The 13678-nt window shown below is 53.7% G+C and overlaps 6 protein-coding genes across 6 annotated transcripts; 2 read left to right on the plus strand and 4 right to left on the minus strand.

Annotated features, from left to right (window-relative positions):
* Window positions 1-602: 602 nt before the first annotated feature.
* Window positions 603-2756, plus strand: A1O3_02049 (uncharacterized protein; the record flags this gene model as incomplete). Its single annotated transcript, XM_007732192.1, has 1 exon — window positions 603-2756. One exon carries the CDS (start codon window positions 603-605, stop codon window positions 2754-2756), a length of 2154 nt encoding a protein of 717 aa, XP_007730382.1.
* Window positions 2757-2976: 220 nt separating this feature from the next.
* Window positions 2977-3807, minus strand: A1O3_02050 (uncharacterized protein; the record flags this gene model as incomplete). The annotated part of the gene is made up of 1 exon (XM_007732193.1): window positions 2977-3807. The coding sequence occupies one exon, from the start codon at window positions 3805-3807 to the stop codon at window positions 2977-2979; it is 831 nt and encodes a 276-aa protein (XP_007730383.1).
* An 803-nt stretch (window positions 3808-4610) lies between these two features.
* On the plus strand, window positions 4611-6087 carry A1O3_02051 (uncharacterized protein; the record flags this gene model as incomplete). The annotated part of the gene is made up of 2 exons (XM_007732194.1): window positions 4611-4804; window positions 4860-6087. The coding sequence occupies 2 exons, from the start codon at window positions 4611-4613 to the stop codon at window positions 6085-6087; spliced, it is 1422 nt and encodes a 473-aa protein (XP_007730384.1).
* A 706-nt stretch (window positions 6088-6793) lies between these two features.
* A1O3_02052 (uncharacterized protein) lies at window positions 6794-7888 on the minus strand (the record flags this gene model as incomplete). The annotated part of the gene is made up of 1 exon (XM_007732195.1): window positions 6794-7888. One exon carries the CDS (start codon window positions 7886-7888, stop codon window positions 6794-6796), a length of 1095 nt encoding a protein of 364 aa, XP_007730385.1.
* A 1204-nt stretch (window positions 7889-9092) lies between these two features.
* A1O3_02053 (uncharacterized protein) lies at window positions 9093-10568 on the minus strand (the record flags this gene model as incomplete). Its single annotated transcript, XM_007732196.1, has 2 exons — window positions 9093-10175; window positions 10344-10568. 2 exons carry the CDS (start codon window positions 10566-10568, stop codon window positions 9093-9095), a joined length of 1308 nt encoding a protein of 435 aa, XP_007730386.1.
* Window positions 10569-11772: 1204 nt separating this feature from the next.
* On the minus strand, window positions 11773-13452 carry A1O3_02054 (uncharacterized protein; the record flags this gene model as incomplete). Its single annotated transcript, XM_007732197.1, has 1 exon — window positions 11773-13452. The coding sequence occupies one exon, from the start codon at window positions 13450-13452 to the stop codon at window positions 11773-11775; it is 1680 nt and encodes a 559-aa protein (XP_007730387.1).
* Window positions 13453-13678: the final 226 nt, after the last annotated feature.

Below are 13678 nucleotides of genomic sequence, written 5' to 3' on the forward strand. Positions count from 1 at the left end.
GTATGACTTGTAACGGTGATTGTGTTGGCTTGAAGGGGTTGTGGCTGGTTAGAAGTGAGTTGGGGTCTGGACTGGAAGTAGTTGGACCTGAACTTGTGCCACGGCCCTGGATGGAGGATTCTACGCAGTTTATATGCTGCCTCATCTTTGTCTGCGTCGAGTCCAAACAGTAATCTTGCATCTGGTAGGTGCCTCGTATGCCAATGAGAGTCGATGCTGACCACCGACCATGTCATCATTCGTGCGAATTCGTACGAACTAGGCCGACCGAGAAAGCGTTGTCCCAGCTGCCCTTATTAATTAGAAGGACGATTGATTCTTCTTTTGGCGTGTGCCCTCTTGTCCACATTATTGGTCTGATAAGATACTAGTAGAGTGTTTGGACGCCGAGGCGTTGATGCTACCTAGTACTAAGTGACCAAAGTACCGAGTATGGAGCACGGAGTTCTTGCGAGAGCCGTGTTTGGGGGCCAAGGCTGACACAAGATATCTCTCACGTATCTTGTCTTGTGTCTCCAGTTCGAGGACTTCACATCACCACTTAATTCGACCAAGGTAACTGTCAATCCATCCTTAATATACACAAATACCCAGCACCCAGTATGTCTGGAACCCCACCAGCGCCATTCAAACGGATGCGACTTGGCACCAAAAGCTGTGCAGAATGTCGGAGGCGGAAAGTACGCTGTGTATACACGGGAAACAACTCTGCATGTCGAGAATGCATTGCTCACGAGGCCATCTGTACAATGCAACAACCGAAACGCAACGCTGCGCCACCGAATGGCGACCATAATACAGGAAGACTGCAGCAAAGACTGGATGAGTTGGAAGGCATGATGCGCCGAGTTTGCGAGGCCATTACTCCCAACTCGGAGTCTCTCTGCCTGTCGCAGTTAGAGACACAGGCCATCACACGTCTTCGATCCGAGTCGAACTCTCAGCATAAAGAGTACGAAAGTCCTTTGCGGGCCTGGAGTCAGCCAGAGACCGTGAACTGGAGCTCCACTGGACATGTCAGTACGCCTCCCGCAGACGTGAACGTGGTTGAAGAGGATGCGCCGTTGCTCCGGCTTTTCAAACAAGCCATGACAGTGCAATGGGATAGGCTACCAGCAGGAAGGGAGAGGCCTGCGTTGACTGCAGATACACGTGTGAGGGAATGTGTAGCCGCTCTGCAATGTTTGATACCGACTCACAACGACCTGACATTGATCCTTACGTTGACTGAGCATTTGTGGCCTATCTGGCCTTGGCTACCGACTTTCACCGCCCAGGGGGTCTCTCCCTCCCAGCAGCTTCGCCCTGTTGCCATGGCCAGAGAGTTCATCTTTGAATCTCTGGGCTCGAACAAGCCAGCTGTGGCAGCAAAGACCGTTCTGTGGCTTGCTCTCTGTATCCAGCAGCTTCCACGGGAATTCGAGCAACGGTGGTCGAAGCTTCCCACCTCGCCACGACATCTAATCACCTCATATCTCACTGGAGCGGAAACCCTTCTTGCTATGGACGAGGAATTGGGAGGGACCATTGAGGGCCTGGAAGCCATCAGTCTGAAAGCTAAATTATACGTCAATATGGGAAAGCCTCGTAAGGCGTGGACAACTGGCCGTCGTGGGCTAGATCAGGCTTTGCTGCTCGGACTGCACCATTTTGAAGACAGCACAATCTCGGATCAGAGAAAGAAAAAGATCTGGTCGTTTCTCTGGCACCTTGACAGGCAGTTGTCGCTCATCTTGGGCTTTCCCTATGCCATATCGGAATCACATCCCAGTCTGTCCATCGAGCATACGAATGGTTCGACGATGGCATCAGTTGCTCACAAGCTCAGTATGGTCGCCGGACATATTGCTGAGCGGAACCACAACCATCGCAAGGTGGATTACTTGGCCACGCTCAAGATCGCCCAGGAGCTCGACGAATGTAGGAGAGAAATGCCTCAGCAGTGGTGGGAGACTCCCGATCCCAACATGCCCCTTGAAACGGTCTACTACCCCCAAACCCTCAAACTCGCCTACTTCCAGCTCCAGAAAATGCTCCATCTTCCGTACATGCTCCAACCGACCGCGGAACGCAGCTTCATCGACAGCCGCACCCCGGCGCTCGAAGCATCACGAGAGATGGTCAAGGCGTACCGCATGCTCCGCAACTATACCAGTCCTATGATCATCATGTGCGATCTCATGGACTTCCAAGTCTTCTCCGCCGTCCTCGTCATCATTCTCAATCTGCTCTCCCAGGGCCAACCGCCCTCGAACAATCCTCAAGACCAAACTCGCGATTGGGAGCTTGTCTTGTACGCAACCACCGCCCTGAAACACGTCTCCGAGGTCATGGAGTGTGCCGTCGCGAGACAGGCTTCCCAGCTACTGCAGCATCTCCTCCAAGCCCACAATGATTCGTATACCGGTTCGCACACATACGAAGCCACCATCCCATATTTCGGCAAGGTGCGCATCAGTCGACCATGCGACCCTGCCGTGTCGACACGAGTGACAGCTGGGTCGTCGTCGTTGTCAACAGGCACGTCGTCCCAACCTGCCCAAACCACGCCTTCTGTGCCTAGTCTGTCCTATACTTCCCCACCTGAGGTGCAGTTCTGTATAGATCCTTTTGTGCCGTTTAGCAGTCCGGCTCATCCCGGGATTGATGTCTTTTCGGACGCGGAGCTCAATGTTGACTGGACTGCGGTTTTTGATGACAATATCGATTATGAGTTCAACCAGGTGTTCGACATGATAGAACCATATGGGATTTAGTATCAGTTGCTAGATAAAGCGGCTTGCCTGCGAACTGTGGAAGTGGGAGTTGTTGATCGGAATGGGGGGATTGGACTAGGTACCCTGCAACTGCATGATGGTACAGGCTGATATCTTGGTTTTGCACCAGTCTCACAGTATTTTCTCCATAGATACTTATACTGTAGAATTTATATGCCGAGCAGGACGTAGTCTTGTCATGGTCGCCTCCGAGGGCTGCTCACAACGGCGACGTGGCTACAACAATCCAATATCTGCATTCCTCATCGATGGCACCCGTGGGCCCGGCAAGGTGTGTAAACTTGTCGACGAAAAGGGCCTTTGCTTTCTCACGCATCGGCTCTCGGCCAAAGTTCTTGAACATGGACTTCCCGACGGCCTGGTCGAAAAGGTCGGGTGCCGCGGCACGGTCGTAGTGTGTGGTGGCATACGTGCCAGTCTCGAAGACTGTTTGGACCGTCAGACCTGCGTCGACCATCAACTGTTCCAACGCGGCCTGCGACTGCCATCGATGCGCGTGCCACGGCACTGTCTCGCCCACTCCCGGCGCAATGGCGGCAAAGATGTTCATGACTAGATTGGCATCCTTGGTCTGGACATCCGTCACCACGCGGCCACCGGGACGCAGCAATGTCGACCAATTTCGAACGGCCTGGAGGGGATCGTCAAGGAGGATAAGAGCCGCTGCGCACGTTATCACGTCAAACCCGATCGAGCCTTTGGGCAAAATCTCCAGCCCGCTCAGATCGGAGATGTCGTGATTGGTGAACAACACTTCAACCCCGGCCGCTTCGGCCTTGCGCCGCGCCACATTCAGCATGCCCTCGCTGATGTCGACGCCTACGACGTAGCCTGATGGCCCGACCACGTCCTTGGCTCCTAGAGCCACGAGGCCGGTTCCGCACGCCAGGTCCAGCACGCTTTCTCCTTCCTTCACTTGGGCCCAGTCGAGGTAGTCCCGAGCTTGGCGGACATGGACCTTGTTTTCGTCGTACTGCTCACTCCGCTCATCGTACATGGATCGCACCGAGTCAAGCTGTGGTTGAGACATGGCGGCCGGTACAGCACTGCGCTGCAGCTACACGTGGACGTGGACGTGGACGTGGACTTGGTGGTGATGGGTCAAGACAAGACTAGGTGCCTGCGGTCAACTAGTAATGGACGATTCCAAGTTGACATATATCCAGCCGTGTGGAGTCTCACGGATCGAGCAAGAGATGCACATAAAAGAGTAAATTGTTGTAGAACGATAGACTCGTAAGGAGTCATATCCGTGTGTCCGTACTCCGAGCACTATTACGGAGTAAGTTTGGTCAACTTTGAAGGCCGATATGCCCACCACCTACCCACCGATCGCCGATCCTCAGCGCAACCATATGCTAGTCACGTGGTGTGGTTGCTGTTGGCTCAAACTCGTGGCATGGAGGACTGGCGCGGCATCCTTCCGAGACTCGGACCGAGACGCCGACGACGACAGTACGAAGGTATCAGGGATACCTCAGCTAGGTGCTCAGTAGTGTTGAGTCTGTTGACTCTTTGAACTGGCTTGATAAGAATCTCCTGGCCTGGAGCCTTGGCCAGCCTTGCCCGCGACAAGGCTGACGTACTCGGCAAAGTTTCCGTGATGGGCACTTGACGTTAATATTACATCACCTCTGATCTTGGTCTGCGGTCTCACTGTCTGGTGCCGGACGCATAGAGAATGTGACTCAGGCCTCTCGACGAGCAGACGGTGCAAGCTGCCTCAGTGAAACAACGACAGAAACACCGCCTAGCTCCTTGGGCTCGTCTCTACTCTACTGCGGTGTCGGCGACTGAAAGCATGAGGCCGCCTCAATCCCTCCATCATCCACCATGTTGAAGGCCGCTGTCCCGCGGTGCCCTCCGCTCCTCCAACGTCGCTGGCAAACACATCACTCGCACCAACCTTTCCCTCCAGACATCCACCAGTGGTCACATCCGCCCTCGAAAGCTACTGTCTCAGACGACGAAATCTCGCGACTCGCAGCAAAGCCTCGACGACCTCTGACGCTCGCAGACCTGGTCAAGTATGTGCTGGGCGCCGGGGACAGCGAATTCGTGATCTTCACTGACCCGTAGCAGACATGGCAAGCCTCCCTTACGCGATGCCGATCTCCTATCCTCTGCCAATTTCACTGTATCACTCCTACCGGCCCGACTCGCCCATCGAATCCAAGCCCTTCGAAACCTGCCCTTCATCGTGGTGGCCAACCCCAATGTCTCCACGATATACAACAACTATCTCCACTCCCTGTCCACCTTGGAACCGTTTTACAAGAAACCAATTGAGACGATAGAGGAGGAGATGAAGTTCACAGAGGCAATGGCGGACCTGGTACGGACTCATTCCAACACCATCCCTACTATGGCAAAAGGGTTCCTTCAATGTCGCAAGTATATCGACCCTGCCGAGGTCACCAAATTCTTGGATCAACACCTCCGTGCCAGGATAGGAACCCGGTTGGTCGCGGAGCAACATCTGGCGCTTCACATGGCTTCTACGGGCGAGGCGGCCAAGCAAAAGCCGGATCCTAATCACGTCGGCGTCATCGACCTTGGCTTACGGCCTGCCGATGTCATTCGACAATGTGAAGGGTTTGTAGGGGAGGTGTGTGAACTCAAGTACGGCGTGAGGCCTAGTCTCGTCATCGACGGTGACACAGATGCCGAATTCGCTCATATTCCGATGCATCTCGAATATATCATCACGGAACTGTTGAAAAATGCATTCCGAGCCACCATCGAGTCGGGCAATGAGCGAGAGCCCATTGAAGTCACCATCGCCTCGGCACCTGACGTGTCAACCACAAAACTGCAAGCCTTGAGAAAGTTGTCCGTCAGTGAGGAAAATGCGTACGATTTCTCGCAAGATGGCCTAGAAGAGTATTGTTCTTCGTCAGATGCAGACATCGGACCACTCAACTCGGCGGCACCCTGTATCACGTTAAGAATCCGTGACCGAGGCGGAGGCATCCCACCCGAAGCACTTGCCAATATTTGGTCGTATAGCTTCACGACATTCAATAACGAACAGGCTGCGGCCGCCGGAGGCGACAATGGCACAGATGCAGGACTGAATACTATTGCAAGTAGTGGATCGGACCAAAGCTCCATCGCTGGACTGGGGTACGGATTGCCGCTCAGCCGGGCCTACGCCGAGTATTTCGGGGGTGGAATAGCCCTGCAGTCCATGTACGGCTGGGGCACGGACGTCTACCTTACTTTGCAGGGCATTGGAAAGATGGAGGAAGCCAAACGAGCTCCCAGTGGGTATGAGATACTGCAGGGGGAGATGGCCAAGAAAGAGTAGAAGATGAAAGACGCACCCAAAGAATAAGGATCGTTCTGCCTGCGCCCAGCGGCCTAGGTGTCTCAGAGCATGTCTGTTCCCCTACTATTCGCCATGCCGAGCATGAGCACTTCTGTTGCCCATTGACGTTCAACGAACACAACGGATCAGTACGGGGTACAGTAGCACCCTCAAAGGCTACATCAAGGGGAAGGCCGACAACCAGCATGGTAGTGCGAGTAAGAGAGCCATGAAGCGCAATTCAAGGCCATACAAGGGAATGCCAAAAACACAAGCCAATATGATGGGTTTGGCCAGTTGGTTTGCGAACATACACAAACTAGACTGGGCAAAGTGAAGACGAGGCAAAACGTGATCATCTTCATCAAAAGCTTTCAAGGTCAGATCGAGATCTAGACCAGGAATGTTGAGATTGGTATTGTTGGGTCGGAGAACGTGCACATACATACCATGCCGTCCGTTACATCGGACCGTGGCCAGACGGGCCCGAAATGACTTGGGTCATTGCAACGAGGAGACGAGATGTAAACTGTCGAGCCGAAACTGAAGCATAAAGAAGATTGAAATCATACCAAGCTCACTATCTAACTATCACTTTTTCAGTGTCTCTAGAATGTTAAGCATATCGTGTCCATTCTTTCAGAGCTCGCATCAATCACAATGTACGGAGTATGGAGGATGATGAAAGTGAAAGCCGGATTGGGATCTAAGGCGGCATGACGCCAGAGACGGCGACGCCGGCGTAGCCATGAAAGGTATCCAGGTTCTCCTGCAAGATGAGCGGAATCTCATCCTGGGTCAGAGAGTCAAAGAGAGACTTTTCCCTGGGCTCCCAGCCCAAGGAGCGCAACCTGGTAGCGCGACTCCTGGAGTTGGAGCCGACAACCCAGGGGGTAAAGTGGCCGAACAGATCGTCGTAGTTCTGGACCGGGATGGGTGTCGGGACGGGCGACGGGATGCGGCCTGCGTTGTGCAGCTCCTTGCCAATGACGGCGGCGGCGTCGGCCCAGGAGAAGTCGTGACCAGACTCGCAGAAGAAGTAGGGGTTTGCTCGCAGGTCGTCGGCAGCGTCGGAGTCGTCGCGCTCCAGCCAGTGCAGCAGCACGACGTAGGCTCTGGCCAGGTCGAAGACGTGGATGTCACTCCACACGGAGGCGCCCTTGCCGACGTGGCCGGCGTAGCCGTGTTTGAGGGCGAAGCGCGTCAAGGTCGGCAGCTGGATGGACAGGCGGCCGTACTTGGGGTTGAGGCCGTAGATGAGCGGCGGGATGACGATGGCGAGTTTCGCACGAGCACCGGCGCTGGCGAGCCGGTCCCGGGCGCGCACGATGGCCAGGTCGATCTCGCGGTGCGCCGCCGTGTCCGGCAGGGCGTCGATGTCTTGGGGCCGGGCGTCGTCGAAGATCCGGTCGCCGCGGTACTCGCCGCGCGAGTCGTCGCTGAGCAGGCTGGTGCCGCTGGTGTGGATGAAGATGGTCTGCTTGCCGAGCCGGGCGCGCGCTTCCACCCCGGCTATCACCGCCTCCACCGACGCCAGGTGGTCGGCCGTCGCCGTGTGGATGACCACGTCGTGCACCACCGTCTGCGCCTGGATCGTCGAGCTGTCGTCCAGGCTTGCCACCACCGTCTGCACCTGCGCCCCGGCCGCCGCCGCGCTCTCTCGGATCTCCGCCGCGTATGACTCCCGCCGCACAAGCGTCGTCACCGAGTACTGCTCCGCGAGGAGGAGGTCGAGGATCTCGCGTCCGACCAGGCCTGGTCCGATGAGAAACACCGACTTGGACTTGCTAGATGTGGACATGGTGGCTGGGGGAAAGTAAGGTCAAGGCCGGTGTTGGTATTGGTGTCAGTAACCTGGATTACTATTATACTGCCGTAGGATGTAGGATAGGATATAGGATATGATATGAGATCTTAACGGGCATTGAGCATCTATTTATGCGATAGCAGATACATAGATATGCTCTCCTCTGATATATAATAGATGACCCTGTAGTACTGTACTCCGTAGATCCTGCAGTCAGTTAATTCAGGTATTTATAATGAAACCCCACTTTTCATTCGTTCATTCATCGAGATGCACTTACTCCGTACTGTATGTAGTCGAGGCAACAGGCAACAGCAGGCTGTCAGGCTGTCGTCGTGGTCGGTGCACAACCGCGCATAACTTAGTCAGCTTACAGAGCATTCTCTATCCACGCCATGTCCATGTTGCTTGAGGTTGAGGTTGAGGTCGGCTGTCGGAACAGTCCTGATAAGGAAATCGGGCCGTAGAACACTGATCAGGAAATCGGGCCGTAACATGAATAACGAACCCAATGAATAAACCATGAGAAGAGAAGAAGCTCAGGTATGCAGCCTGCTCCGTACACGTATACTGTACTCTGTACACTGTACACTGTACATATAGACTGGTATCATCCGCAAAAGTGGCCAGGCGACCAGAATGGAATAGACACTGCACGACATCAACCTCCTAGAGGCTGTTAATGATGATGTTAGCTCTGGTGGTTAAATGTCCATTTCGACAGCATCACGTGAAAGAGCTGACAACGCTCTCGACAGAGCAACGCAGGCGAGAGAGAAGAGGATCAGAAGAGAAGAGGTTGAGAGAGAAGAGGTTAAGGGAGAAGAGGTAGGTAGAAAAGGTCCTATGCAACATATGAACAGCCAATCGATAAGGCGTATTCTTATCGTCCAATCAAAATCGCCTTTCTTGACGAGATTTGCAGCTATATACAGGTAGGTACCTTACAGCATCACAGCCTGTGTAGTCGCTGTTCTGGTACGCATCAAACCGCCAGCAAACACAACACTTGCGAGGTTGAAAAGATTCATGCTCAATCATAAACTAGGCCCCCTTACTGGCCAATAGCTCAACCGGCCTCGCCTGGCTAGCACCACTATTGCCTGTCACATTTGCGCCGGAGTCGTCCAGCTCATCATCCCTTGTGTACACCGCCACCATACATGGCTGTGAATAGATCCCATCCACAGCCTCAGTGTCAACCGCTCTTCCTCAGCTGTCTTTGGTATCGCGTTTGCGCCCGCTCGCCTCCCGCCACCTTGGCTTCGCCCCCCTTTCCTTTGGCTATGATATCGGTGAGCTTCTCCAATGAACCTGCTCCAACAGGTACTGGTATGCTTGTCGTTCTTTTCGGCCCCGGTGTGCCGTTGACGCTACCCACGTTCAGCTTTCTCAACTTTCGCACCTTTCTGGCCGGCTTATCCTCTGCTTGGGCCGGCTCTGAGGGTTTTGGTGGTTCCTGCTGATTCTGATCGGCCTCTTTATCGCTGCTTTGTTCCAGCTTGTCCGCTTCGTCGTCAAGGGCCTCCCCGTCCCGGTCATTGTGGAATATACTTCCATCTTCGAATCGAGCGAGCGTGTCGTCCCATTTGACCTGTTTCGACACTGGCTTATTCCTGCTGACTTCTTGAGTTCCAGTATTAGGATCTGACTCTCTGGCTTTCTCCTCGGCATGCAACTGGATCAGTTTCACTTTTACCGATACCGAATCGCCCTTGTTGCGTTTGGTATTTGTTCGGGTGGTGACGGCTAGCGGTTGGGCTTCGCGTTGTGTAGCAATGAATTCGGTCCCGTTCAGGCGCTTGAGTGAAATATTGCTCGGTAGTGTTGCGGCCGGCTTCTTAGGTCGCGCAGCTTTCCCATTGAGCCGGGAGCTACGTCGGCAAGGAGAGGAAAGGTTGACATCCGCCTCCTGATCCGGCTCGACTGTTCCAATGTCAGTGTGGGAGTAGCTGGGGGTCGTTGATAAGTCGTTGCGGTCCCCCACAGGAGAAGTGGTAGATGCCTCCAGACCTCCACCCCCTGAGCCCTCCACACAAGTAGGCGTGGGTTCTTCCGATGCATGACTGGCCATTTCTATCGGACCATCGCATGACTGTGCATCTTGACGAGGATTGTCGTGTTTCGCAGCTTTCCTTGCTTGGCTTCGAGACAAAAAGTTCTGTAGAAAGGGAAAATCGTCGTGGTCTATTGGGAAGTTGATCACTTCCGCGGGGTGTGGCTCAGTCCTTGCCCCATCCAACTGTATTTGAACTTCCCCTTCTTCCTCGGAATTGAATGGCTGGGGCCTGGAAGTCAATGAATCTGATTCAGTTGAACCTGTGGCTGGAAGAAAAGATGGATTTGGAGAGCGCGCTCCCACAAGGCCTGCTAACAACAGAGGGGTTGGAGAGGGATTTCCCCCAGCTGGAGAACAACTTGCACTGTGTAAGGCAATTGGAAAGGGCACTACGTTGTTTTGAACAACTGCCACAGTGGTAGAGATGTTCTCGGCGCCCTTGGTGATGCTCGGATCTGGGTCGTTGATCTTATGCATGACGTGGCCATCCTTGTCGCTGTCACTGTTGCTGTCGCTGTTAGCCTGAGTGAGTGCCTTGCCAGGTGCATCTGGAGTCGTTTCTGCGTCTGCCGTTCCATCGTATCCAAAGGCCTTGCGTTTGGGGCTGGCTGCCATTATGCTATCCTCATCCCACTTGGAAGCGACATAAGTGATATTCTCTTTGTCGTCCGCATCCTCTCCCTCTCCGGTGATCTGGCCAACTCTCAATCTCTTCACAGATCTCCTGCCCACTGTCTGATGCCCCTTTCTCCACCTAAGGCCATCGCTCAGATCAATCGGTCCAAGTGGAATACGCTTCCATATCTTCTGTGCGTCATTTCGCGGTATGTGCGGTGTTGCAGGACGTCGTTCCCAAGCACGAGGTAAGGGTCGGACAGGTTGAGGAGTAAACGTGTAGCGTCGTGGTGATGGCGACAACCTAGGGCTTGTCCCTCGTCCATTTGGTGTGCACGAGATATTTCCCGTGCCCGGCGACTGTGTGCCGACAAGAGTGAAAGGTAGAGTGGAAGGCAGAGAGCCCGTCGACTGGTGTCGCGTGGGTGTCATGTCGTGCGCCATGCTGACAATCGCGACACCTGGAGTACTAATAGGTCACGACACTTCAGCACGCGATGATAATTATAATTTCAAAGACGAAGAAATGGAGAGCGCAAAGAGTGAAGAAACAAGGACCATGCTCTGCATGTTTGCCAAACGCACCCGAGGCAAACGCGTTGAGGTGGGAGGGAGCAAGTGTTTACACCCCGGAAACGGTTAGACCGGGATGCTCTTCCGTTGTCCCAAGGCTGCACGCTACAAGGCTGAGAATCCTAAGGCTAACACCAGACTTCTCTTCAGGCGGAAGCTCGATCTCGATCTCAAAGGTCATTGTACGGTGAAAACCAAAGTCTTGCGTGCATGTATTGCTCCATAATTGCAGACGCTGCGTCCGGCCGGCATATCGAATTCTATGCTTTCATCAATCATATACACGAACATAACCCTTGAGCCGATTCCCGGCGCATGCTTTTTTGCCTCCATCCTTTCCAATTACTCCAATTCCCAAACAGTCATAACTGTTCCATGTTGATCTCCGTCCCGATTTGAGGGCCATAAAATCACTCGCTATGCAAAAATCATCGTCTTGATATACAGGTTGTGGTGTGCGTGATTCGTCCTCCCTGCCGTGTTCGGAAATTACCATAGCCGTGATGATAGGAAAAGTAGTTCCGTTCCAACGGCACGTTGTTTCCAGGTCCAGTGTGCTAGGCACAAATAGTAAACGCTAAAGACAGTCAAGAAGGTGAAGTGGGCTTGATGGACTCGTTGAGTCGTGCCGTTAGTGCATTGTGGGGATGAACTCGGCCGTCTCCATGGTGCCACGGGGATAGGCAACCGGCGGTGCGCTCTGCGGTGCCATCGTGACGGGGCTGTCGTTGACAAAATTGGCATACTCCCACGGGGCCATGCGGGCAACTGGCGCAGTCATGGGGTGAGGCGCCATGCCCATCGTTCCTTGTGGAAGTTGAGGCATGCTCTGATAGCAGTATTGGCCGTGGAGATCATATGTAGGAACGCATTCAGGCATCTGTAGCTGCAACTCTGGAACTGGAGCAGGTGCAACTGAGACTGGCATGCGCATATGGACGGGCCCTTGCATGTAAGCCATCCCGGGATGGACTTGATATGGAGCACTGGTGCCATTGAAGTATTCCGGATGGGGTGATTGTGGATGATGGTACTCCAACATGCCCTCTCCGCGAGAATAGATCGACGCGGTGGGAGTGAGGAGAGAGGCTGCCGTCGAGGAGTAGCTGGCAGAATACTTGGAAATGATCTTCTTCAGAGCTGTCGATAAGATTTTCCAGGGGAAGACCTTGACATCCTTTTCAATATTACGAGGCTTGGGATGAGGAAAGCCCATGATGACCTTGAAGAACTCTTCACTATCCGCTTTGGCTTTGGAAATCGTCATTGGTCGGAAGCCTTCCAAGTTTCGGCGGATACGATTCTTCTCCTCCACGGTGAAACGGACTCCAACCAAGGCCTCGAGCAGGTAGATGGTGTCAACCGAGGTGACGTAGAATTCGTTCTTCTCCTTCCACCAGATGCAACTGATGCAGATGCTGCTTGGTTGGCGGTCTTGGGGGGCGACGGCGTTGAATTCGGCGGTGATGGTGCTGTTCACTTGGCTGCGTTTAAACTCCACCAGGCGTCGTCGGGCCTCTTTTTCTTCTGCAGTCCAGTTCTCTTTCATGGTGTCGATGTCTCCCTTGAGTTTGAGGGTAGCCTTCAGGGGATGCATGGCATACGGGTTAAAATTCTGAGCATGCCCCGGGACTAGATTGGAAAAGACACCGGGTGGTGGAGATGTTTGGATGGTGGAAGTCCGAACCAACTTCGGGATAGATGATTTCAGCGGCGAGCTTGTCGAAGTTGGACGTGGAACAGGCGTCATGGGAACTCCGGGACTCTGCTCACTCTTCACGGTTGTGAAGGATGGGCTGAATGCCGGTGTATGTGGTGATGGAGCAGCCAAGGAAACCTGGGACGCTGTCGATGTCGAGTAGTGATGACCTGAAGGTCTTGGAGACGTGCCACGAGGTGGACAAGCCGGAAAGCCCGTGCTGCCGGTAGGTGTGGGGACAAAAGGAGAATAGGGTGAGGTCTGGCCGCTCAGGTCATAATAGTCGCCATTTGGATCTTGGACTTGGACCTGCGCAAGTGTTGCTTTCTTTTGATCTGGGACGTTATCGAACTCGTCAACGCTGGAAGCCTTGCGTTTTCGAGAATTTATGGCGACATTGTGGAAAGATGAAGGCACTCGCTGCTGCGGCACACCAAAGGCCCTTATATCTCTGTCATAGGATTCCACATTGAGGGGCTGGCCATTCTCAAAGCTCTTCTCATGCGGATAGTCACTTCCTGGAGCATATTGAAAGTCGGGATCTTGAATATTGCCGGGCTGAAGAAGAGGGTGATGGTTGTAAGGTGTCTGCAGAAAGGGGCCATAGAACATCTGATTGGAAATGGCGGAGTGGTGGAAATCTGTGCACATTGGGTAAGAGGTTGCCAATGTCCAAGTTAGATTAGACATACCAATAAGCCCTGCTTGAGCTGCCTTATCATGGCCGGACATGGAGAACAGCTGGCCAGGTTTGGCCTCAAGGCCGTCCTGGAACTGACTGGCAAAATGTTCTCCCACAAAATCCGACGAGTGGAAAGAATCGTCGACGATGAAAGGG

Source organism: Capronia epimyces (assembly GCF_000585565.1).
Source record: "Capronia epimyces CBS 606.96 chromosome Unknown aczIQ-supercont1.2, whole genome shotgun sequence".
Classification (NCBI taxonomy): Eukaryota; Fungi; Ascomycota; class Eurotiomycetes; order Chaetothyriales; family Herpotrichiellaceae; genus Capronia; species Capronia epimyces.